We start from the raw sequence: 26147 nt of genomic DNA on the forward strand, positions 1-26147 counted from the left end.
CACTGAGTTTGACGAATTCATTATATTTACCAGAAGAAGCAGAAAAAGAACGAGTAAAGGTTTAACTTTAGAAATGAAGAAATTTAGAACAAGATTTAAAATCCTGAAATGCACCAAAAACCACTAGAAATGATTCACAAAGACTCAGAAATCCATCTGCTCTTTTCTATGTTTGGATTTAACTAAGTAAAATGTATATATCCTTATGTCTTCATGGTTGTTTTTGTCTGTCCCTGGTTGTTTTGCGTGTCTCTGGGAAAATTCTGCATATTTTTGTGGTAGTTTTGTGGGGGGTTTTTGTGGTCTCTTTTTGCATTTTAAGGATGTTTTCGATTTTTTTATTTTGCTCATTTTACGTCTCTTGATGGTCAGTTTTATTTATTTTGTTGTTCACAAATATGACACGCATTTTATTTGTGGTTATTTTGTGTATGTTTGTGGTTGTTGACGTCTCTGTGGTAGTTTTATGCATCTTTTGGTAATTTTTGTGGGGTTTTTTGGATCATTTTACTTCAGTTTCTGGTCATTTTGTCTCTCTGTCACTGTTTTGTGCCTGCTGTATGTTTTTTTGTGTTTATTTTGCATCTCTCATACGGTGCGTGTCTACTAGATGCGTTTTTCCTGCACGTAAACGTACCGCATCGGAAAAATCGCACGGATGGCGGGCGGTCACTAGCAGGCCGCTACATGGTCACATGACCAAGCTTTCAGCTGGACAGTCCGGCAGATGAGTTGGATAAACACAGCGGCTCAACCACAAACTTTCTCTTTTACTTCAAAAACACTTCAGCGAAAAGTATTTCTGAAAGCATTTGATGCGAGAAATAATCTGTGCAGCAGCTGAATCCGTCCTTTTAGTTCACCGACGGCTAGTTCAGATGTTTGAGGACAGTTTCACGATGTGTGGAATCTCCGCACACTGCATCAAATTTGCGTAAAGTAGAAGTCAGTCTACTTTATGCAAATGAGCTGCGGGTAAACACACCATATGTTGCATGCATTTCCAGCTGTGATCCAGTGTGTTTACACGCAGCTCATTTGCATAAGTAGCCTGGACTAGTGACCACCACCATGCGTGAGATTTTCAGATGCAGCACATTTACATGCGGGAAAAAAAAAAAATAATCTAGTGGACACATGGCTTTAGTGTGTTGTGTCTCTTTGGGATAATTTTGCATATTTTTGTGGTCATTTAGTATCATTTGTGGTCTTTTCCATGTCTTCATGGTCAGTTTTCCTACAGCTGTAGTCTTTTTTTTTTTTTGTCTATTTATGGGTCATTTTGCATATTTTTGTGGTTGTTTCATGGGGTTTTTTTTTGGTCATTTTGTGTCTCTTGATGGTCAATTTTATTTTATCTGTGGCCTTTTTGTGTTTTCTTGTGCTCATTTTGTGTCTTTCTGGGGTCCTCGTGTATATTTTTGTGCTTGTTTTGTGATTTTGTGGTAATTTTGTGTATTTTTTGGTCATTTTGTGCTTTTCTTATTTATGGTCCTTTTTGTCTCTTTGTGGTCACTTTTCCTAAACCTGTGCTTATTTTGTGTCTCTTTGGGATTATTTTCAAACTTCTCTCCTTGTCTCTGAACTCCGTGAACTCGTTTGCTTCAGTTCAAATGTTCCACAGATGGAATTTTTTAATACGTCGACTGTTTGAGTCTCAGAGCAGCAGATGCTTCAAAACTCATGATTCAGACTCAAATGGAACGTCAGGACGGAGAAAACACAAAATGTGATTCTGTTCAGGTTGGTTTGTCAAAAATACAAACACAGAACCTCCAGGAACTGAAGAACCTTCAGGACCTCCAGAAACTAAAGAACCTTCAGGACCTCCAGAAACTAAAGAACCTCAGGACCTCCAGGACCAGAGCTCTGAGCTGAAGGACTTTAAATCTGGTTTCCAGAGGGCAGATTACAGAAGCACTCTGACAGAATGGAGTTACGCAACATCCAGAACCAGGAGCTGTGTGTCGGATTAAACTTATTTGGGTAGAAACCTGATGTTTACTGGTTCCACCTCAACAGGGGCAGATTATCAGAGAACTGCCCACCACCGGGGTAAAAACATGATTATCCGTTTATTAGTTTACAGTCCAGGAACCAAACAGATGCCACCAAATATCAAATTTAAGACGCTGTTTGACGTTAAAACTCAGATTTAACAACCCGATTTAAAAAAAAAACAAAACACTGAAAACGTTCAGAGATCTGCTCAGAACTTCAATCTGTTTTCACACATTTAGATTTAGTGAGGCTCATCTGATTTATCTCCACATAAATACAACTAAAGAAGAGAATAAATATGATAAATCTGACTAACAAAGACACAAAAATGACCAGAGACAGACAAAAACTGACAAAAAAACTAGACCAAGACACAAGAAATTATGACCAAAAGCAAAAATAAAGGCCAAGCCTGTCAAATACGACCAAAAGAGATTTTTAAAAATTTTAAAAAACAAGTACATTTTGACCAACAAAGACACACAAATGTCCAAAAAGAGACAAAAACGAATTGAGACAAAAAATGACAGAAAAGAGACTAAATGACCAAAACATGAGAAAATATGAGCGAAAAGAACAAAAATAAAGAGCAAACATGTCAAATATGACCAAAAAAGATTTTAAAAATGACTAAAAACACACAAAAATGATTTTAAAAAAGCCAAATGTTTTGTTTTTTAATGAGAGAAGAGGCCAATTCTGCTAAATTTGACCAGCAAAGACATAAAAAATTACCTAAGAGACACAAACTAACAAGGAAAGAGGCCAAGATATGACTGAAAAGAGACTAAATGATCAAAGCATGAGGAATTATGACCAAAAGTCAAATAAAACAAAACTAAAATCGAGACCAAATATGTCAAGTGTGACCAAAAATAAGAAAAATTAGCCCATAAAGTAGAAAAAATGGGCACAAATATGTCAAATTTGACCAGCAAAGACACAAAAAGTGACCAAAGAGACAAAAATTAAGAAAAGAGGCAAAAATATGACAGAAAAGAGACTAAATGACCAAAACATAAGGAAATGTGACCAAAAAGCAAAATGAGCAACAAAAATAAAGAGCAAATGTCAAATATGACCAAAATTTTTAAAATGACCAGAAACAAGAAAAATGTGCCAAAAAAAGTAGAAAAAAAGGCCCAAACATGTCAAATTTGACCAACAAAGACAAAAAAAGTGACCAAAGAGAGACAAAAAAAACAAGAAAAGAGTCAAAAATAGACAGAAAAGAGACTAAATGACCAAAACATGATGAAATGTGACTAAAAACCCCAATAAAACAGGGGCAGAAAACGTTTGTTTATAACAAATGTAGTGTACAGACTTTTATTGTGAAAAGGTTGAACATTAATTCTCTAAAAACACCAAAACCTCATCTTTAAATTAATCAACTACACATCCCATTTATCAGACAGAAACTGAAAGATAATGGTCAGAATTCCAACTTTCTGACGGTCCCCGAATGCATCATGTCAGAAAAAGTCATTTATGTCAAATAACTAGAAATATATAATTTAATTAAAATCATTTTACAAATGTCACATAAAAATTTGCCAAAAATGAAGTGCAGCAGATTTAATAAAAATACGACCAAAAAGTTTAGAAAAAGAACAAAAAAATATGATCAGAAACAAAAAAAAAAAAATCACTAAACCAGTCAAAAACAAATACAAACAAAACCAAAAAAATGGGCTAAATATGACCAGAAGCAGAGAAAATTTGACCAAAACAGTCAAAAACAACCAACAAAACTAAACAAAAAGAGGAAAGAAAAAAGACAAAACAACACCAAAAAGAGGCTAAAAAAGACCAAAAATGGAGAAATATTGCCAAAAGTGTTACGGGGGGAACGACGCTGGAGAACCCAGATGCAGACACAGAAACAGGAAGACAAGAGGAAATTAGGAAAGGGCTTTATTTAACAAAACAAGAGCTAAGACAATACGAAAGGGGACCCGCACTGAGGGGGGAAACCAAACCTAACTAAATACTAAATATGCAAAATCAAAACAAAACTATTAAATTCAACACTGAAGTCCAAAGAAAAAAACCCAACCAGTAACAGCTACGCTAAGCAAACAAACAGAGTACTCACAACCAGGGCAAAACTAGATGGAATCCAGGGGGCAGAAGGGCAGAATATATGGGGCTGAAGCAGTGGAGAGGCAGCAGGACTCAGTGGGAAGAACAGAATCCATGAAGGAAGCAGAATCTGTGAAGGATGTGAGTCTAGGATCTGACAAAAAGCTTAAATAGCTGGAGGTGAGACGGAGTGAACTGATTACTGCAGCTGATGTGCATCACTGCAATCATCCAGGTGAGACAGACAGGCAGACGGACAGACAGACGGACGGACAGACAGACAGACAGGCAGACGGACAGACGGACGGACGGACGGACAGACAGACGGACAGACAGACGGACAGACAGACAGACAGACGGACGCAAACAGAGGGAAAATCACCAAAATGACTCCATTTACTGCCAGAAAATCCCTCAATCACAATCACTTCACATGTCACATAAAAAATTTAAAAAAATAAATTGCACAAGATTCAATAAAAATATGACCAAAAATGCAGAAATAGACCAAAACAAAAAAAAAACTAACAACAAAAATAGTATCAGAAATATAGAAAATATTACTGAAACAGTCAAAACACCAAAAAGTGTCTAAGAAACGACCAGAAATAGACAAATAATGTCAAAAGAGACCAGAAAACACCAACAATCACTAAAATGACTCCATTTATCAGCCAGACAACTTTAAGTTTAGAAATGTTTTTATAAACTCTAAAAGCTTCAACGTTCTTTCAGATTCACTCTGAGATGTTTCCTTCAGACTCTGAGATGTTTCCTTCAGAATCTGAGATGTTTCCTTCAGACGTTTGCTGGTTTCCGTAAGAAGAAAGAAACAGAAAATCCTTCAGAGCTGAACATGAAGATTGAAATTCAACGACTGGAACGAAGCTGCAGGTGAGGAGAAGAAGAACAGGAGAACCTCTGAGGCCACCTGGTGGAGGGATGAGGAACAACCAGTTTCCTGTTTCTGATCAGCTGCTGCCCCCTGGTGGTGGATGAATGATTTACGGATTTTATTTAAACAGACTTTGTTGAATGCAGTTATTTTAACGTTTTTTGTCTTTTAAACGTGTTTTTGTTTTTAAAAAATACAATTTTTGACTTTTTTAATGTTTAATTTTGTTAAAATTTTAATGTATGTTTAGTTTTATTGTATTTTTAAATTGTTTTATAAAATTCTGGTGTTTTTCTGGTTTTAATATCTTTAAAAAGTTTTATTTTTATTTTTTTTAAATGTTTTTACATATATATATATATTTCAGTGGCCCTTTTAATGTAAATTCCTTTAGTTTTAGGCTATTTTTTATTTTTAATTTTATACATTTTTTATGCTTTTTATTTTTTATTGATTGTTTTTATTCTTCATTTTCTTTTTAAAGTTTTGTATGATTTAAAAAAATAGTCTTTTCTAAATCATCATTTTAATGTTTTATTGTATTTTTATGTGTAACTGCATCAAAATTATTTTGTCTTTTATAATCATTTATTTTTATTTTATTTTTAAAATAATTTTTACTGTCTTTTTAAGTTTTGCTTCTTTCAGTAATTTTATTGCTTTAAAAATATTTCATTTTTTTTCTGATGTTGTATTGTCTCCATTATGTTTGATTTTTGTTTTATTGTATTTTAAAATTTGTTTTTATAAAATAAAAAATATAGTTCAAAATATTTTGTTTTTTATGATAATTTATTTTTATGTAATTTTTTAAAAATAATTGTTTTCTTTTAAAAAAATTTCTCTTTCAGTAGTTTTGTTTTGAAAAATGTTAAGTTTTTCTGTTTTCTTGTCTCCTTTAATTTTTTAAATTGTATTTTAAAAAGAATGTTATAATATTCTGTTCTTTTAAAATGTTTTAGCTTTTTTTTCAAAATTTTACTGTATTTAATTTTCTTGTTTTTAAAAATATTTCTTTTCTTTTCAAACTTTTTGTCTTTTCTAAATAACTTTTTTATGTTTTTTGGGGGTTACCAGATTAAACATAAATAAGCTTTAAACAACCATGTTCCCACCTCAGATATATTATTTTTATACTGGTGCATGTTTTAAATGTATTCAGAGCAGAAAAATATTCGAGACAAAAACTGGATTTATTTTTTTATTTCTCATTTTTTGATCATGAACAGATTTGAGGACAAAAACAGGAAAATATTTGCGAACACAGAATCAAACGGCAGAGAAAAGAGAAACTCACAGGAAGTGAACTAAAGTGTTGGTTATAAACTGTACAGATTCCTCACCTGTCCAGGTGAGTCGGGGGCGGAGCTCCGAGGAGAGTTAATGCCCACTCAGCACTTTATAAAATCTGTCTAAAAACCACACAGGAAGGAAACAAACATACAAAACGACAAGATGAATCTGTAGAAACAGCAAAACTATGACATATAGATTTATTTATATTTCTACTTATAATAAATGTTTTGTTTAGGTCTGAAGTGGTTCCAGGTTTACATTCACTGCCAGCGGGAAGAAAAGAAATTCATGCTATGAAATAAACTAAATACAGAAACTCATCTGAGTTTTAAATCAGGTTTAAAGGATTTTTTTGACTGTCTGGGTCTTTGTCTGTTCTTTTTTTTCTGAATATTTGGTTCCGTTTTAGTGACGTGGCGACTCGTTCCAGAGAGTTCAACCCAGAAACCTGCCGGCAGGTCGGAAAGACGAGTCGTTTTTAGAGAAAACTACAAAAATCCACCAGGCAGAAACCGTAAAAACCTCATTTTAGATGGAAAATGAGCCAAATTTGAGCTGAAAATCTGAGAGTTCATCAAAACAACGTCTCGATTAAAAATTCTGCAAAAATATTCTGTTTGCTCCAAACCCATTCTGTAAAAATCCAAAATTTCTGCAGTCTTTGGTGCAGCAGAGAAACCAGGACTGAGTTGGATGAGTTGGCCTCCACAACGTTATTATCTAATAAGTTATTATTTAATTCTCAAATCCTTTTTAAATTGCTTGTATGAAAACATTTATCAGCCAGAAATTGTAAAAACAGAAAGAATCTGACTGTCCTACTCAGAAAAATCACCAAATTTAAGCTGAAACTCCTGATATTCAATCAAAAATCACTATATTCCACGTCTTAAATATAAAAAATTGTCAAAATTGAGTTGTTTGCTGGAATAAAAATCTGTAAAAAAAGAAAAAATTCTGCATTTCTCTGTGAAACCGAGAAGCCTTTAGTGACTCAGCAGAGATCAACGATTATATTCCAAAAATTAATGAAAGTTTTATATTTCTGTAAAACCGCTCTGTGAGAAACTGAAACAAAAAACAACTGAATAACCTGAAAACTTTCTCTGGTTCTTCTGTTTGTCGTTTTTAACCCTCTGAACTCCAAAAACCCGCCGGCGGGTCTGAAAGTCGTGTGATGTTTTAATCTTTAAATCACCAAAATGAATATTTATGAGCCAGAAACTGTAGAAACAGAAAGACGTGTCGGATTATTCAACTGTCTGACGGCCCTTGAATGCATCATGAGTGAAACATCACTTCATTAATCAATTTTACTTCAAAGACAGTTTACTTTGACTACATTCTGTAAAAAATAAAATTTAAAAAATCTAACAACTCTGTGTTCTTTGGAGCAGCTGTGAAACCATCGGAGGTTCAGCTGCGACTAAAAAAAAAAATCACAAAAAATCACAAAAAAGTTTTTGGTTGAACTGCAGGCGTTGTTCACACAGACCCATAGAAACTAAAGTAAAATAAAATCAGTCCAGTGTCTGGAATAGGTAGATGGTTCGAGTGTCATTAAAAATTTTAACTATAAATAATCCAAAAAAAATACCATTTTCATCAAATTTTTTTCTTTATTCTGATTTTCCATCATTCTAACTTTCTGAGTTCTTCTTCATGTTGTTTGTTTTCACAGAGTTTAGGTTGAAAAATTAACTACAGAGAAGAAAAATGAGCACAAAACGAGGAAAAATTAGCCTAAAGTGAAGCAACAGGAAAATAAACTAAAAAAATAAGCCAAAAGTGAAGAAAAATGAGCAGAAATAGAGGAAAAATGAGCCTAAATTGAAAGAAAATGAGTCTAAAGTGAAGAAAATTAGACTAAAGTGAAGAAATATTAGTTTAAAGTGAAGAAAAAATAAAGTGAAGAAAAATGAGAATAAAGTGAAAAAAATAAGCCAAAAGTGAAAAAAAAATACTAAAGTGAAGAAAAATTAACCAGCAGTGAGGAAAAATTTACCTTAAGTGAATAAAATAAGTCTAAGGTGAAGAAATATTAGTTTAAAATGAATAAAAATTAAAATCAAGTGAATAAAAATGAGTCCAGAGGGTTAAAACTCTCCCTGATGTCAGTCTGAAGTCGTATGAACTTTTTTTTTTAGAGCTGCTATAAAACGTTTTTTGGTGTTTCGGGGTTTTAATTCAAGTAATTAATTTATTTAAAATATCAACACTGAATCTGAAGCTCCAGAAAGGCTGAACAGATCCCATTCATGAAGAGGTGCATCATGGGAAAACATCTGCATTTAATCAGCTCCACTGGCAGCAGGTACAATCCATCGTTACCATGGAAACAGGCAGGAAATACCACACAGGTGTGACTGAAACTAATAAAACTCAACAAAGCTCATGGATTAATCTGCCGCTGAAAATAGTTCCACCAAAACCTCCTAAAAAATGACACCATTTATCAGCCAGAAGCTGTAAAAACATAATAAACACTGAGATTTCCAACTTCCCCGTGGTCCCTGAACACATCATGGACTAAAATCAGTTTATTTTCTCCATCTCCATTTAAAAAATTGGCAAAAATAAACAGTTTCTTCTAATAAAATTCTGCTGAAAACTAAATATTCTGTGTACTTTGGTGCAGCTACAAAGATATTCGTGACTCAGCTGAGACTAACAGTCACATCGTGAAAATTCAGAGAGTTTTTGGTGAAACTGCAGGCAGCGTTTCCACAAAGCAGAGAGGAGCCAAGAACAGAAACAGATTAAAAACAGTTAAATATCTACCACAATATTATTATTATTGAATTATTTGATCCTCAAATCCTTTTTAAGTTGCTTATATGACATTTATCAGCCAGAAACTGTAAAAACAAAGATTTCAATGGTCCTACTCAGAAAAATCAACAAATTTAAGCTGAAAATCCTGATATTCAATCAAAAACCTCTTTATTCCACGTCTAAATTTAAAAAAAATTGCCCCAAATTTTTAAAGTACATTTGCTTAAAAAAATTCTTTAAAAAATAAAAAATTCTACATTCCTCTGTGAAACCATGAAGCCTTTAATGACTCAGCTGAGATCAACGGTCATATTTCACAAATTCAGAGAGTTTTCAGCTGAACTGCAGGCAGTGTTTCCACATCTACAGTATTTATAAATATCTCCAGAATGAGGAAATCATATTTTTTTTCTGGACAAATATTCAACATGTAGATTCTATTTGTTTTTTTTTTAAATTTTTTGTAATAAGTAAATACCATTCTGTGGGAAAATGAACCAAATCTTAGTTTAAAAATGTAAATATTCTCTTAAAATCTATTTATTCTACTTGTTTCTTTTAAAAATTCACCAAAAATAATCTTTCAGCTTTTGCCAGATTCTGTAAATATCAAAAAAAATTATGGAAATTTTTGTGCAACCAAGGAGAAATCAGTGACTCAGCTGTGATCAACAGTCACCTGAAAAAAATCAGTTTTTGGATGAACTGCAGGCAGTGTAGCCCAAATAATCAAAGAAACTTAGCATGATTGTCTGATTTACGGCACCACAACATGTATGTGTCATACAGCACAGGACACGATTTTCTTTCTGTTTCAAGTCATTTTTGACAAATTTTGGTTCGTTTTAAACAAACTTTGGCTCATTTTGGACGAATCTTGTGCAGGAAATTCATCTTTTTTCTTGTTTTTTTTCCTGGTTTCCACAATTTTGACTGACAGAAAACATTTCTGAGTTCATTTTTTTTCTTTTTTACGCAATTTTTGACAAGTTTCAATTAATTTTTTTCAAGTTTTGGTTCATTTGAAACAAATTTTGGGTCATTCTGGACTAATTTTGTGCTAGAAGTTCAGCTTTTTCTGATTTTCTAGCTTCTAACTGGGTCACATTTTGTCGTTCTCTCTCCTTCTTCATATGGTTCTAGTTCTGGTTCTCGCTCTGGTTCTGCAGGACTTTAAAATGAACCAACAGTGAATTAAAGGAGCCAGAAAGGTTAAAAACTGTTTTAGAAATGAATCTCTGAGGTTAAAAACCATTAAAGCAGCGACAGCGACGTTTTCATGAGATCTGTTGACCTGAAGTCCAACGGTTGGTTCTGGTTCTATGTTTGGATCTTAGCTGCTGTGAGTGGATCTGAAGCTGGAGGCTGGTGGTCCCACAGGTGTGTCCAGGTGTGTCCAGGTGTGTCCAGGTGGAGTGTTTCTGGTCCTACAGCGGTCCGTGTCGGGCCTCGTACTCGGCCAGAACCGTCTTGGTTCTCCCCAGCTCCTTCCGGAGGTCGGCCACCTCCTGGCGGAGCGCCGAGTTCTCCTTCTCCAGGAACCCGGCCCGGATGGCGATCTGGTTCTCCTTCAGCCGCCGGGCGTCTCTGGAACGCTTCGCCGCCAGATTGTTCTTCCTCCGCCGAGCCCAATATTTATCATCCTGCTCAAAGGAGGACGAGGAGGAGAGACGGATGTGAAATAGTGTCAAAGATTATAACATATTATTATATACTTATTAATATATTAATAGTGAAATAGTATCACAGTTCTATAATATTACATATTAGTATAGATTTATTAATCTATTATAATATTAATAGTGAAATAGTATCAAGAAAGAAAAGTTAAAATCACCAAAAATGAATAATAATAAATTAAATAATAAACACTGTTGTTGGGTTTTAGCTTTAATATTTACATTTCAAATGATCAAATCAACCAGTTCCTGCTTTTAATTCTGTATTTATTTTCCATTTTTAGTGCTTTAAATAGTTAGAAATTAAACTTCTTCTTGTGGCTGTAGCTGTAAAAATAAATTATTTTAACTTTAATTTTTTTAACCTATTTTCTGTGATTTTACAGATTTTCCCAGTTGTTAAATTACTATAATATCCAGTAAAATAACTGATTTTTTTAATTAAGCAATGTTTGACAGTAAAATTATAATCTTTTTTAAACTGTATTTAAATCAGTAAAAAAATACTTTTCTTGAGATATTTGCTGTTATTAGAAAGAAAAATAAGGTCTATTAGGATTGAATTTTTTTCCTTGTTTTGTTTAATTACAGATAATAATGAGTAAAATTAGAGGAAAAAGTTTAAATTGCATGAAAAATGTACAAAAAAAATCACGGCATAACTATAATTAATACACACATAAAAAGAAAAAATCTGAATTTTTACAAAGATAAATGCATTTTCTAAAACTTTTTAAAAACTGTATTATAATAATATTTCACAGTGATTAATAAATAATAATTTTTTTATAAATGTTCTGGTTCACAGCAGAAACTTTTAATTTTCCTATTTTTATTAAACATAAATTATTATTTAACCAGAGTTGTCATGGTGATGTCGAAATAAAAGCTCCAAACGTTACAGACTTTTTATCCTGACAAATGAAAATCCTGCAGTGACACCTCACAGTGACCTCACTGTGACCTCACAGCGTGACCTCACTGTGACCTCACAGTGTGATGTCACACTGTGAGGTCACACTGTGATGTCACACTGTGAGGTCACAGTGTGATGTCACGCTGTGAGGTCACAGTGTGAGGTCACGCTGTGAGGTCACAGTGTGATGTCACGCTGTGAGGTCACAGTGTGACATCACAGTGTGACCTCACAGTGTGACATCACACTGTGACCTCACAGAGTGACCTCACAGTGTGACCTCACAGTGTGACATCACAGTGTGACCTCACAGTGTGACATCACACTGTGACCTCACAGTGTGACCTCACACAGTGACCTCACAGCGTGACATCACACTGTGACCTCACAGTGTGACATCACAGTGTGACCTCACAGTGTGACCTCACACTGTGACCTCACACTGTGACCTCACACTGTGACCTCACAGCGTGACCTCACAGCGTGACCTCACAGTGTGACCTCACAGTGTGACTTCACAGCTTCATTCACTCTCCTATAAGCCTCTTAACCAGGAACTGGATCGACCAATCAGAGCTTCAGACAGCCTGAGGCTCCGCCCGCTGATGTGTTTCATCTGTAATTAACTCTAATGGATCAGAAACAGATGAATTAAAGATGAAAAAACTCTGAACAGAGCAACAGATTCAGCTGGTAGAGGCTGATTTAATAAATAAATGATAATAAATAAATCAATAAATAATCACAATGATGTTAATATTAATAATAATTATTATTGTTATTATTATTATTATTATTATTATTATTATTATTATTATTATTATTATTATTATTATTATGATTATTATTATTATTATTATTATTATTATTATTATTAGTAGTAGTAGTAGTAGTAGTAGTAGTAGTAGTAGTAGTAGTAGTAGTAGTAGTAGTAGTAGTAGTAGTAGTAGCAGCAGCAGATTAAGTTTATTTTCTGTTCTTTGTGGATTTATTTTTCTGTCACTGATGGTCTTCCATACATTTAGAACAATTAAGCGTTAGTTTAAAACTTTTATTGTTTTCTTCCCATTATTAATTATTACTAACATTCACAGCCCTTTATTTATTCATTTATATATTGATCAATTAAACCCGGTTCCGATCCAAACCGTCTCCAACTTACCTTCATGTCTTCAGGGATGAAAACCTTCCGAGCTTTCTTGATCATCGGCTGCGGTTTGAGTTCGTCTGCGGAGAACTTCCGTCTCCGAGGGTCGAACATCTCCTGACCTGGAATGCTGGATAGAGCCAGGTCTGCCGGGTCCGGATCGTAGCCCACCGGGACCTGGATGGAGTCCGGATCGATAGGACTAGGAGTGTTTCTGGAGCTCAGGAGGCCTGGAGGAGACCAGGAGGAGGTTAGGAGGAGACCAGGAGGTCATTTATTAATCATTCTCTGGATTTAAATGTTTTATTTATTTACAGTAAATCTGGTGTTTGGATTCTGAGGCTCCTGCAGTTTCGTCCTGCAGCCACCAGGTGGAGACAAACAGTCAGATTGGAGAACAATAATAACTATTATTATTATTATTATTATTATTATTATTATTATTATTATCATTATCATTATCATTATCATCATCATCATCATCATCATCATCATCATCATCATCATCATCATCATCATCATCATCATCATCATCATCATCATTATCATTATCATTATTATTATTATTATTATTATTATTATTATTATTAACACTTTGAAGCCACTTATGGAGAATCCTGTGGAGAAGCTCAGGCTAAAGCTTTTTTTTAAATTTTAGAAACAAGTTGTGTTTTTCTTTCAGTGTGAAGAAGCGGCTTGTCGCTGTGGTTTTTCTGTCTGTGTTGGATGATGGAGATCTTCTTTACATGAACGCTTCTGATGGTTGAACTGTTTGCTTCTCTGAGGTTTGTTACGAACGTAAAATGAGTTCTACTCTCAGCGGGACGGCAGCTTTAGCCACCAGAAGGATCCATCATTGGTATATTTTGTACATGAGGCGATATTTGGATGACTGACATTTGCTCCTTAACAGCACAGAAAAGTTCTGATCTTCACTCGCTCCATTCACCAGATCCTAAGTTTCTTTCAGTTCCATGAGTTCGTACTGATTTTGGTAAAAAGGCTTTAGTTTATTCTGCAGGTTCTGCTGGAAAATGTTGCAGAAAGACTGGAAATTCATTTCATCTCATCGAGTGCTTTTAAATCTAAACTGTCAGTTCTTGAGCTCGACTCCACAACAGGCACTTGTTTTTTATAAACTGCTTCTAACTTTAATTTTTTTTTTGTTTGTTTGTATTTTAATTGTGTTTTAACTGTGTAATTTTATAACTGTGTTTTCTACTTGCTGCTGCCTATATTGGTCAGGACTCTCTTTAAAAAGAGGTTCTTTATCAGGATTTCTCCTGGTTAAATAAAGGTTAAAAATTAAGTAATAAATATTACTGTTATTATTAATGTAATTATGTAATGTTCAATGCAGTAAAAGAGAGAAATAACTAACTAGAATTTTAGAAATAATTTTAGCCAATCTAAATGCAGTAAAACTGTAACTGGTCACGTGCTATTAAAAAACTAATTATTATTCATTTTTAAAATATAAATATTAAATAAAATATAATATATAAGGACATACGTTTTAAATATAAATCTGAAAGAAATATTTTTTTAAAAATTCAAATAAAATTTTATTTTAAAATATTATTACTGTCACTGTCAGATTGAGCTCATAGAATTAATTTAATAATAACAATAATTATTATAATCATTATTCTTATTATTATTATTATTATTACATAATCTTCAATGCGGCAGAGAAAATAAGAAACAACATTTAATATTTGCAAAACAAATATTAAAAAATAATTGTGGCTGATTTAAATCTGCAATTTTATGGTAACACATTATTTAAAAAATTATTATGATTATTATTAATTTTTAATATACATTCTAAATAAAATACAATATATAAATGCATACATTTTGAATATATATTTTTGTTATTTATTTTTAAAATAAAAATAAAATTTTATTATGAAAGATTATTATGTGGACATTATTTATAGCTCTTTTGTTTTATTTCTTTTATTTAAATAAATACTTGTTTTCTATTATTTTACTGGAGATTGTCAATAGTTAAAAATAAAATCTATGGAACCATAAAAAGGCATCATCCTGCAGACTAAAAACTGGTGGAAGTTCATTTAACAATAATAAGAATTATATAATAATAATTAATAATAATAATTAATAATTAATATTTGCTAAATAATATAATTTTAAAAATAATTTTAGTCAATCTAAATATAATAAAACTGTAATTCTACATAATATATTAAAACTGTAATTTCATGGTCACACTATAAAAAACTAAGTATTATTATTCATTTTTTAAATATAAAATTTAAATTAAATATAATAAAAATATATAAATACATATATTTTGAATATATATAAACATGTATTTTAAATTATTTATTACCTTTTTTGTAAATAAAATTCTATTATAAATATTCTCATAATGTGGACGTTATTTACAGTTTTGAGCCGTTTTTGTTGTATTTTTTAAAATGTGAACGATAATTTTTTTCTGTTATTTTTCTAGATATCATCAGTAATTAATAATAAATCTGTTGATCTTCTCACTGAGCTGCTTTCTCTGTGAACAGATTCAATAAATGGTAGGAGCTGATTTTAATCAACATTTATCTGTTTATGATGATTAAAAAACTCCCATCAGCTCCGTTATTCTCAGGTTTAAATAGATCTCGTCCATCTGGGTTCTTCGGCTGTTTTTCTTCTTTGTTGTTGCGTAACTAAGACTGTGGGAGTTTTAATGAAACGCTCAGAAGAAGGAAAACGTCTCAGATAAACTCCGATCAGAAAACCAGGAAGTTGCCAGCAGGAAAATCAAACCCAGTAAAGACCAATAAAGTCTGTACGGAATCCCAGTAGTGCCAGAAAATGGGACAAGAAAAGAAAAACATTTGGAATCTAAAAGTGTTTTTTTATTTTTCGTTCGAATTAGTGTCACAGTTATTTTTTGTGTCCATTAATCAATTAATTTTGTGTAATGTTTATTTATTTGTGCTTGTTTTTATTTATATTAATGTTTATCATGTTTCTGATGTAAATCTTATTTTTTAAAAAGCATTTCTCTTTTTAATTTGTAATCTAAAACCTCCTCAGTCTGCTGTTTTTTTAATTTTGTAACATTTATACTAATTTTATTGTTTTATCACCAATACTAATTATTTTATTGTGTTTTTCAGTTTATTAACATTTAACTGTTTTATTGTACTCCATTCATTGTTTAGCCTTAGATTAGCTTCTACATCTACTTTTACAATTCATGTTTTTGGTTTTGGTTTTTCATTTGTAAACCACTTTAATGTGAATTTGATTTGTTTATAAAGTGTTAAATTAATAAAGTTTTTTAAATTTAAAAACACATTATTATAACTTATCTTGTGGTATTTTACTTTAGGGAAACTCCTAATTTTTAGTTGGCAGTGTTTGTATTTCTGACACTAACAGACTTCCGTACTTTTAGCATAAAGATTCTTTGGATTTTAAAAAATACAATCAACAACAAAAACAAGCAAAAGAGGAGAAAAATTAGCATTTGATTTAAAAAAAATCAACTGATATCAGCAGTTTTTGGCCATTTATAATGTTTGTTTTTATCCCGGCACTAATGTGTTTCCATATTTTTACTGGCAGGACAACACATAAACTAAAACCTGTTCGGTCTGGCTTTTAAATAGTGTTTTAAACTTTAATAATATTCATATTTATACTCATTTTTGTTTTTATTTTGTGTAATATTTTATCAGTTTCCTGTTTATTGTTATTTTTGGCTTTTAATTTGAAATCCAGTGTTTTGCTTTGTCCTGTCCGAATCACTTTGAAGTGAATTAGATTTGTTTGAAAATTCCTCTATAAATAAAGTTTTATGTGACTGATATAAAAACACATTTTAATCACCTGTTTTGACATTAAATGCATCATTTATTTATTTAAATACAGAAATTAATCAGAACATTGAACATAATTGTTGTTTTCTGGGTCTGTATGTTGTTTTTCTGACGCTAACAGGCTTCCATACAGGTCTAAAATAACAAGCGTTAAATTTAAAAACAAACGAGACGTAAAACATAGAAGTTCAAATGTGATTCTGTTCTTATGCAACGAGCAGCAGGAGCTGAGATTAACGGAGAACCTGAACGCCTCTTCCAGGAACCCACTGTTTGTTTTTCCTCTCCAGCTGGCCGAGTGTGTGTGTGTGTGTGTGTGTGTGTGTGTGTGTGTGTGTGTGTGTGTGTGTGTGTGTGTGTGTGTGTGTGTGTGTGTATTCAGATGATTTCTTTCAGATTTTTATTAATCTGAATGAATTTAAACCATTTTTTTAACTGTTTGTTTTTCTTCTTTAAATGAAGATTCATGGATTTTATTTCTTTAGTTTTTATTCATTTTTATTCTCCCTGAAACTGTAAATGTGACTTTAGATTAAAAACAGCAGCAACAGAAACATTAAATTACCTTCAGCTCATCAACTGTAAAAGATGAAAATACAGACTGTTTTATTTTGAAAATATTCCAAATTAAAAGCAGTGCTGGGATGTTTTTTCTCATTTTTCTTCACTTCAGGCTCTTTTTTCTTCATTTTAGACTCATTTTTCATCTTTTTAACGACTTTATAACAACACTGCAGGCTGTCTTTTCCTTTGGAAAAAAATTTTTGGACCAATTTTAGCTCATTTTGTGCATTTTATGCCATCATTTTGAACAAATCACAAGTCAGTCGGGGTTGTTTTTGTTTTTTTGCAAGTTGAAGTAAATTTCACATCACTTTGGACAAACTTTAAGTAATTTTTTAGTCACTGCAGACGTATTCTGAGGAATATCTGATGTGTTTTCAGGTATTTCTTTGTAATTTTTTGGTCATTTCTGATTAATTCTGTTGAAATATGTTAAAAAATGAAGTTGCAATGAAAAGTTCCATCTTTGAACTCATATTAACATAAAACTGGATAAATCAGAAGGTCAGCGGTGTTTTTTTCTGATCCTCATGCAGCTTCAGGTCACAATAATTAAAAACTAAACACATAGAATAGTTTAAATATGGAATATTTGGACACAGAAATGGAAATAAAATGATTTTAGTTTCACAAATTGAGCAGCTTTGACTAATTTTACCACAAAAACTAAGTAATAAATATGTTTTACTATATTTGATCTACTTGCTCAAATTACAGATTTATAATTATAATTATAATTATAATTATAATTATAATTATAATTATAATTATAATTATAATTATAATTATAATTATTATTATTATTATTATTATTGTTATTATCAATCATGGATCAGTGACATGATGAGAAATAACTGAAGATTTCAGGTTTTTATCTTTAATATTTCCTCACATGTTTTTGTTCAAACACGTTTAATGAGAATAAACCTGATGAAAGTGGGTCAACAGGTGATTTTTAACAGAAATATTTCACAAACTATTTGACACATGAAGCTAAAATTTTCACAGATATCTTCATAAATGTTTAGATTTTATGCTGGAAAACTTTCAGGTAAATCAGAGCAGAAATAGTTTGGAAAAAAATGAATGATTTGAGATGAAATCGTTGTTCGTGTCAAACGGAAACGCTGCTAAAACACGTTAATATGAAATAAAATAATTATAATTCCACTTCCTTACTGGTTTTACAGCTTCAATCACTTCTACAAAACATCTAGAGCCTCATAATTTACATAAAATCATAATTTGGACTAAAAAGACAAAATTTTCCAACCGATTTCAACTTTAAAGAGTCTTTATTTAAAGAACGTTTCTACTGAAATTTAACATTTTATCCTGATAAATCTTTCAAGTTTTATCTCTGAAGTCCAGAAGATGACTTTAAAATATGAGAAAAACAACAAAACCTGTTAATTTTCTGATTTTTCTTGAACCTCTGCTTGAGTTTTTTTGAAATAACAGAAATTTTTATCACTTTAACAATTAATTTTTCTCTTTAGATCTGTCAGAGGTCAATGCTTGGAGACAATTTAGGGAATAAATCAAACAGAAAATGCAAAATTAAAAGCAGAAAAGTTGCTTTTTTGGGAAGAATGAAGAAATAAAATGAATTTTTAAGTTTTTTTCCTCTAAACTGAACTCTGCTTCACCTCCGACTATCTGCTGCTGTCAGGAGCCGCTGGGAATTCAAATATTCCAGATTACGCTGCAGATTACAGAGTTAAATTTAGAAACAGATTACAGCTGCAGGAAGTCAGGAAATATTTCACAATAAAACACCAAACAGAGTGAAACCCTGAAACCTGCAGACGACGGTAAAGACTGTTTTGTGTCACATTTTGTTTGTTTTGTTTCTTTTTGTGGTTGTTTTATCTCACATTTTTGAAAATTTACATCTTTCTGAAGTCAATTTGTACAACATTTTGGTCAGTTTTTATCTTTTTGTGGTCATTTTGCATCACATTTTGGTTTTATGTGTTTGCTTTGTGTTTGTTTTGGGCCACAATTTAATCATTTTATGTCTTTCTATGGCTGCTTTGTGTCACATTTTAATAATTATGTTGGTTTTTGTGGTTGTTTTCTACAACATTTTGGCTGTTTTTGTCTTTTGGTGGTTCTTTTGTTGATATTTTTGTTGTTTGACATGTATTTGTGGTTGTTTTGTTGTTTCAGAAAATCATCAAAATGACCAAATGTCTAAGCCAGAGTTATTACTGATGTATTTACATCAGATTTATCACTTATCAGCCAGAAAGTGAAAAAACTGAAAGAATTGTTGAAGTTTTTGCATTTACCACCTCTCTGCTTAAAATTAGCATATTTCATCTAAATTATCTCATTCTGCATTTGAAAATCCCCTAAAAATAAAGCATTTGCAGGAACTAAATTCTATAAAACACTAAAAATTCTGCTCTCCTCAAGCAACAACAAGTTTATGAATGATTCCTCTGCACCAAACAGTCAAAAAATAAAAAATGTTCTTGCATTTTTTTGACTTGTCTGAGAAAACGTTGAATTATTTTGAAATATTGCAGAACAGTCAGTTACTGGAGTGTTATTTTACATTTTTTATATATTATTGCTGCCAGATTTAACCGTTTCTGTGCTGGACTTCCTGTTTTTTCCTCCAGCAGCGTTTCTTGAAGCCGTCATGAGGATTTGCAGGTTCTGGACTTTGGTCTGTTTGATCAGCAGTGAACAGAGTTTGTTCTGTTTCTAGAATCACGTGGAGGAAGAAAAAAAAGCCTCAAAGTGAAGCTGGAACTTTAACAAACATCAGCAGCTCCCAGTCTTTTTCCACCTCAGCATGAGTCAAAGCAGCTTCTTTCCAATTTTTGAACTGAATTGAACTGAATTTTTGTGGCGTGACTTTTGGTTTCAGCTGAGTCAGTCTTAGTTTCACAGATGCACCAAAGAAAACAGAATATTTGGATTTTTACAGAATCCGGTTCAAGTAAACTGTTTATTTTTGGTGATTTTTTTTGTCCATTAAAGCAATTTTTGATGAAATATTAGAACCACCAAAACAACGTCGTCTCATAAATAATCTGACAGAAATTCATCCTGATTCTAAAATCTGCTAAAACCAGAGCTAAAAATCCGGATTCAATCATCTGACTGGGTTTAAATTAGAACTTTTTCTGATGGAGTTTGGTTTGATGAAGGTTCATTTCAAGTCTGCAGCTAAAGATTATTTAAAATGCTTGATTAATTCCTGATTAATTGGTTGTTTGGTTCTAAAATGTCAGAAAATGTTGAAAAATGTGGACCAGAGTTTCATCAAACATCTTGTTTTGTTCAAAGATCTTCAGTTTACTGAAAGAAACCAGAAAATATTCACATTTAAGAAGCTGAAATCACTGAATTTGGACATTTATTTTTTTTAAAAATGACTCAAACTGACTGATTATCACAGTACTTAGCAGTTAATTTAATAGTTTACAGCTAGTTGTTTATTTCTTGGAGCTAAAGTTCATTTATAGCTTTCAAAACCTCCAAAACCTCCAACTGAACGTCTTGTAACAACAGATCTGACAGAAATTCCTCCTGATTCTAAAACCTGCTGCAAGTGACCAAACCAGAGCTAAAAATCTATTTTAACATCCATTATATTGGAACCTTTTCCAATGGAGTTTGGTTTATTTTCAGCCTGCAACTAATACTAGTTTTATGGATAAGTTGATTCGTTATTTGGTCTCTAAAATGTCAGGAAATGTTGAAAAATGTGGATCAGAGTTTCATCAAAAATCTTGTTTTGTTTTGTTTTTTTGAAGCCCAAGATGACCAATAACAACCCAAAGATCTTCAGTTTACTGTCATAGAGGAAAGAAACCAGAAAATGTTCACATTTAAGAAGCTGAACACATAATTTAGACTGCTTTTATTTTTTTAAAAAAATGATATTTATCCCATTTGTTCCTCGACTTTTTGTATTTCTACTGAGGCCAGATTCCTCCTGTCAGTCTGTTGAGATGTTTCAGCTCTAAGGTGATGGATTCTTCTGAACTTTGCATCCTTTGATCATAAAACCTGTTTTCTGCTCTTCCATCACTGATAATTACAGCAGAGAACGAACTGTCTTCACAGAGACAAACTGTTCCTGTTGTTCCAGCATGAGACAGAAAACTGGTTGTTCCGGCTGATGCTGGTTTATCTGGGAGATTCTTCTGCTGTTGAGTCATGAAGCAGCTTCGATTTTAGCTCAACCGCCTGACTGTTGCTATGAAATATCACCATTTTAAGCCTCCATCTGATGAACTTTCCCAACAGAACTGCACTCATGATACGTTCAAGGACTGTCGGAAAGTTGAAAATCTGATAAATCATCAAGGAACCGGCCTGCTGTGATGTCAGATGAAAAGCGGTTGCTATACCTGATGTGTCCAGGTGTGCTGTTACCTGCTCTGGCCGGGCCGCTGCGATGGGTGTTCGGGGGGACGACAGCTGTGTGGGCGGAGGTGGAGGCGTGGTTCCTGAGGTCCATCACGGTGGGCGGGGCCGGAGTGGGCGGGGCCACGATTGGCGGCTGGCGCTGGCTGTGGCGGTGCTGGTCGTGGTGGTGCTGGGACGGGCTGGACGGGATGCCGTTCTCGGACAGGAACTCCTCCAGGTCCATGTACTCCAGCTGGAAGGTGTCGCCATCGTAGGGCAGCGTCTTGTCCCAGAGCGTCGGACCCAGGAAGGCTGACTGGGGGGCGCTACGCTCCTCCTCCAGCTTCTTCTCCTTGTCCTGGTCCTTACTGAACGCTGCAAACAAACATGGAGGACGGACTCAGTCAGTACAGCTTCAAAAGAACACATTCCTCAGAAAACAGTCCTGAGGAATGTTGTTTTCCATTTACCCCCTTTGCCCTCACCCTGACAGGTCGGGGCAGATGTCTGCCCTCTCTGGGCCTGGTTCTGCCAAAGTTTTTTCCTACTGGAGGGCAGTTTTTTCTTCCTATTGTTGCCTTCATCAATGGTCTCCAACCTTCTTTGCACCAGGGACTCGTTCCAAGCAAGACAATTTTATATGGACTGGTCATCATCCACATAGCAAACAATAACCCTTTTTTATTTATTTATGTTTAGTTTAGTGTCCTAAACAGAAAAAAATAGCTTTTATTGCTAAATATGTATTCACTTTTTCTTCTGTTTCTCCTTCTTTTCAAAGAAGCTCTTCATAGTCGTTTGTTTTTTATTAATTTTGGCAGATTGACGGCTTCATTTCATGGCATGAAAACTGACAAACAAACACAGACGGAAGTGACGGGAAGACGATGTAGAAATACTCCACCAGAAATAAAATCAAAGGTTTTTATTCTTTCCAGAGGAACACTAGACTGCACAAATAAAACGCTCTGTTTTTCCACCAAGATAGTTCAAAAATTATGTCTGAAGTAGTTCTTTGATTGAATAAATGTATTGAACATGCATGTCAGGTGTGTTTCTGTTGGATAAACTGCATGTAAAGATGAACCACAAGCTGATTTTAAAGACTAAATCCTGCTCTACAAACATCAAACTACAGAAGCAGACCTAAAAATGTCCATGTCTCAGGTTAAAACCACATCTGTAAAGAATAAAGAGAAAAGTTCTACATCAGCAACCTTCCAGGATTAATCCATTATTGCTATCAGCAGGAGGAACAAACTACCTTTGAACACACCATAGTTTTAACAGCTTTGGACTCTTCCAGCCTGAATTTATTGAACATTTTCTGAATGTTTATTGGGAATAAAACTAACTGAAACCACGTTAAAGTGATAAAACTACAGCAAAGAGACACAAAATCACTCCAGACAAACACAGAGAGCCACAAAATATGGATAAAGACACAAAATGACCAGAAAGAGACACAAATCTAACACAGAAATGAATAAAAATAGATGCAAAATGATCAAAAACAGACGTGGATCCAATGAAAACAGACATAAAACCACCAAAAGGACGACTGAGTGAAAAATGGCTGCAAGGAGCCACAAAACAACCACAAAGAGATGCAAACCAGTGAAAATATGATGCAAAATGAGCAAAAATGACCAGAACAAGGTTGAAAGTGACTAAAAGAGATGCTTAATGAACACAGATAGACACAAAAGTACTCAAAACAAAGCTTGCTGTTTGCTGAAGCTTCTGAAACTGAACTTTATCAGGACCAGATGCAGCGTCGTCACACGGATCAATGACTCTCCATCAGCTGGTCTTCATAGAGCAAATAATCAATAAAGCATCGAGTCCATCAGGATTCTCTCACTGCTCAGATTTAACCACGAAGACACCAGATCTTCAGGAAATAAGGCTTAAAAATGAAGAAAAATCTCTTTAAAGGAAGATTATTTGGACATTTTAGGAGTCTGAGGTTGAATTTTACTCTTAATTCAGCTTTAAAACGTTCAAAATAAACCCAGAAAACTGCGATTTCCAACCAACTTGAGATAAGTTGAAGATGATTTCAGGTTTTCTATCTGAATTTAATCTAATTTCTCCTTTCTAGAATGTTAAATATAATAGAATCTGACAGAATGTTGGAAAATATTTGAGTTTTGGGCAAAAGACGACGCTTGAAAGAGGTTTTTAACATTTTCTTATCATTGTTTAGACAGAATTATTCATCTTTTAAGAACTTTAGGCTCTTTTTCATCACTGTTGTCGAGTTTTTCATCAATGTTAAAGAAATTACTTTGCAGGGTTTTTGCTTTGCAGTTGTTGTCTGATTTTCTCTGACAATATGTTGGAAAATATTTGGATTTTGGACATTTTTTCTCCTGAAAAATGAAGAAAAAATCTTTCTGAAGGAAGATTATTTGGACATTTTAGGATTTTGAGCCAAACTTTACTCTTAATTCAGCTGAAAATATTCAAAATAAACCCAGAAAATTGAGATTTTATCCAACTTCTAACCAACTTGAGATAATTTGAACATAATTTAAGTTTTTCTTTAAATGAATGAAATCTAATTTCTGCTTTGTAGAAGCTGAAAAACTTCATATTTTCACCTGATCGGCTCTATAAGAATCAATAAAATCAATCAAACCTGACTTTAAGGAGTTTCTATTCTGCATGTTGGATTTTAAACTACCAACAAAAATGACTGAGAAAAAATAATAATCTGCAGCAACTTTGGTAATAAATGACTTATTTTAAAGGTTTTCAATCAAAGATTCTTTGGTTTTAGCTTTTAAAAATGATTATTTTCTGCTTTTCTGTTACTTTTATGACAGAATGTTGGAAAATATTTGGATTTTGGGCAAAAAATGACACTTGAAAGAGGTTTTTAACATTTTCTCATCATTGTTTAGACAGAATTATTCATCCTTTAAGAATTTTATGATCATTTTTCCTCACTGTTGACTCATTTTTCATCACTCTGAGTGAATTTTTGTTCACATTAGGCTCATTTTTCCTTACATTAAGCAAATTTAAGCTCATTTTTTTTCACTGTTAAAGAAATTACTTTGCAGGGTTTTGCTTTGCAGTTGTCTGATTTTATCTGACACTACGTTGGAAAATATTTGGATTTTAGACAGAAAAGTCATCCTGTTTTCTGATCATTCTTGACACATAATTGCTCATCTTTAAGGAAAACCTTAATTAATTCCATGACTTTATCTTTAAATACTTTTAAAAAATAAAACATCGCAGTTTAGTTGGAGGAGATTTTGTTGCACTTCTGACTGAAATCTTGTCGTCAGTTTGGTGTTTTTTTTCTATTTTTTAAACGTTTGATTGATTTCTTTCTGCTTTTCACTGACAGTGTTGGAAAATGTTTGGATTCTGGACAGAAAAAGTGTCACTTGGTGGTGATCACATTTTAGAGAGAATTCTTAATATTTTGAAGAAATAAATCATTAATTGCACGATTTTGTTGTTAAAAGTGGTTAAAACATCACAGATTTTAGTAGCTGCTGAGCCAGAAGGAACTGGGATTAAACTGTGGTGGCTTTTCACATTTTTCTGATGATTTTTTTTTTTACACAGAATTATTAATATTTAAAAGACATTATTGTACATGTCTGTCATTATTTGAATGGTTTTTTTAAATCCCAGATTTTAAAATGTGACTTTTTTCAGATTTTCTCTCATTTTTGAGGCAATAAATTGGAAAATCTTTGGATTTTAGACAGATTTTTATGATCATTCTTTACACAGAACCAAGGAATCTATCAGCAGATTAATCAATAGTTGCATCACTACTATTTTAAATATAAAAATAACAGCAGTTTACAGCAAATAATCTCTGATTCCAGCTTTGAGATGTGACTTTTTCTCATTTATTTCTTGCTTTCCTTACAGTACGTTAAACACTATCTGGATTTAGACAGAAAAAATCATCAAGTTGGAGATTTTTCAGATAATTTTTTTAGACAGAATTATTAATATTTAAAGACATTACTGAACAGGTTTGTCATTAATTGCAGGATTTTTTTTATTCCAGCTTTTAAAATGTGACTTTTTTCTGATTTTCTCTAATTTTTGGGACAATATGTTTGAAAGTATTTGAATTTTAGAGAAAAAAAGTCATCAGGTTGGTGATTTTTCACATTTTTTGATCATTCTTGACAAAAACTTGCTCATTTTTAAGGAAAACCTTCATTAATTCCATGATTTTCTGTCTTTTCCTTCTTCAACCCCACATTAAATGCTGTTAAAGTTCAGCTGAAATAAACTCAGATGTTTCAGATTTGACCTGCAGGAACAGACTTAAAGTTTTACTAACTGAAGCAGCAGATCTACCGGACCGGTGCCGGTTCCCCCGGACTCACCGTCATGCTGCGGCAGCTTCACCGGGTTCTCCAGCAGAGACTTCAGGACTCCGTGCGGCGCCGGAGGCAGGAAACCGGGATGGAGCGGCGCCGGGATCCGGTGCGACATTTCCTCCTTCAACCGGAGAAGCAGAGACCGATCAGACCGATCCGGATCCAGCATCCACGGAACCGACTGGAGAGAAGCACCG

The 26147-nt window shown here is 33.1% G+C and overlaps 1 protein-coding gene across 2 annotated transcripts in view; it reads right to left on the reverse strand.

Moving 5' to 3' along the window:
* Nucleotides 1–6168: 6168 nt before the first annotated feature.
* hlfb (HLF transcription factor, PAR bZIP family member b) overlaps nucleotides 6169–26147 on the reverse strand; it is a 20292-nt gene continuing 313 nt past the window's right edge. The window contains exons 1-4 of one of the 2 annotated variants that reach the window (XM_055004783.1): nucleotides 25957–26147; nucleotides 21611–21958; nucleotides 12810–13024; nucleotides 6169–10698 (exon numbers count right to left, since the gene is read on the reverse strand). The exon at nucleotides 25957–26147 is cut by the window's right edge and continues 313 nt beyond it. In XM_055004783.1, coding sequence (XP_054860758.1) covers nucleotides 10480–10698; nucleotides 12810–13024; nucleotides 21611–21958; nucleotides 25957–26119 — 945 coding nt within the window. In that variant the 5' untranslated portion in view covers nucleotides 26120–26147 and the 3' untranslated portion in view covers nucleotides 6169–10479. The remainder of the gene's footprint in view (nucleotides 10699–12809; nucleotides 13025–21610; nucleotides 21959–25956) is intronic. The other variant, XM_055004784.1, reaches the window with a different exon arrangement.

Source organism: Amphiprion ocellaris, chromosome 18, assembly GCF_022539595.1.
Source record: "Amphiprion ocellaris isolate individual 3 ecotype Okinawa chromosome 18, ASM2253959v1, whole genome shotgun sequence".
In the NCBI taxonomy this organism is placed as follows: domain Eukaryota; kingdom Metazoa; phylum Chordata; class Actinopteri; family Pomacentridae; genus Amphiprion; species Amphiprion ocellaris.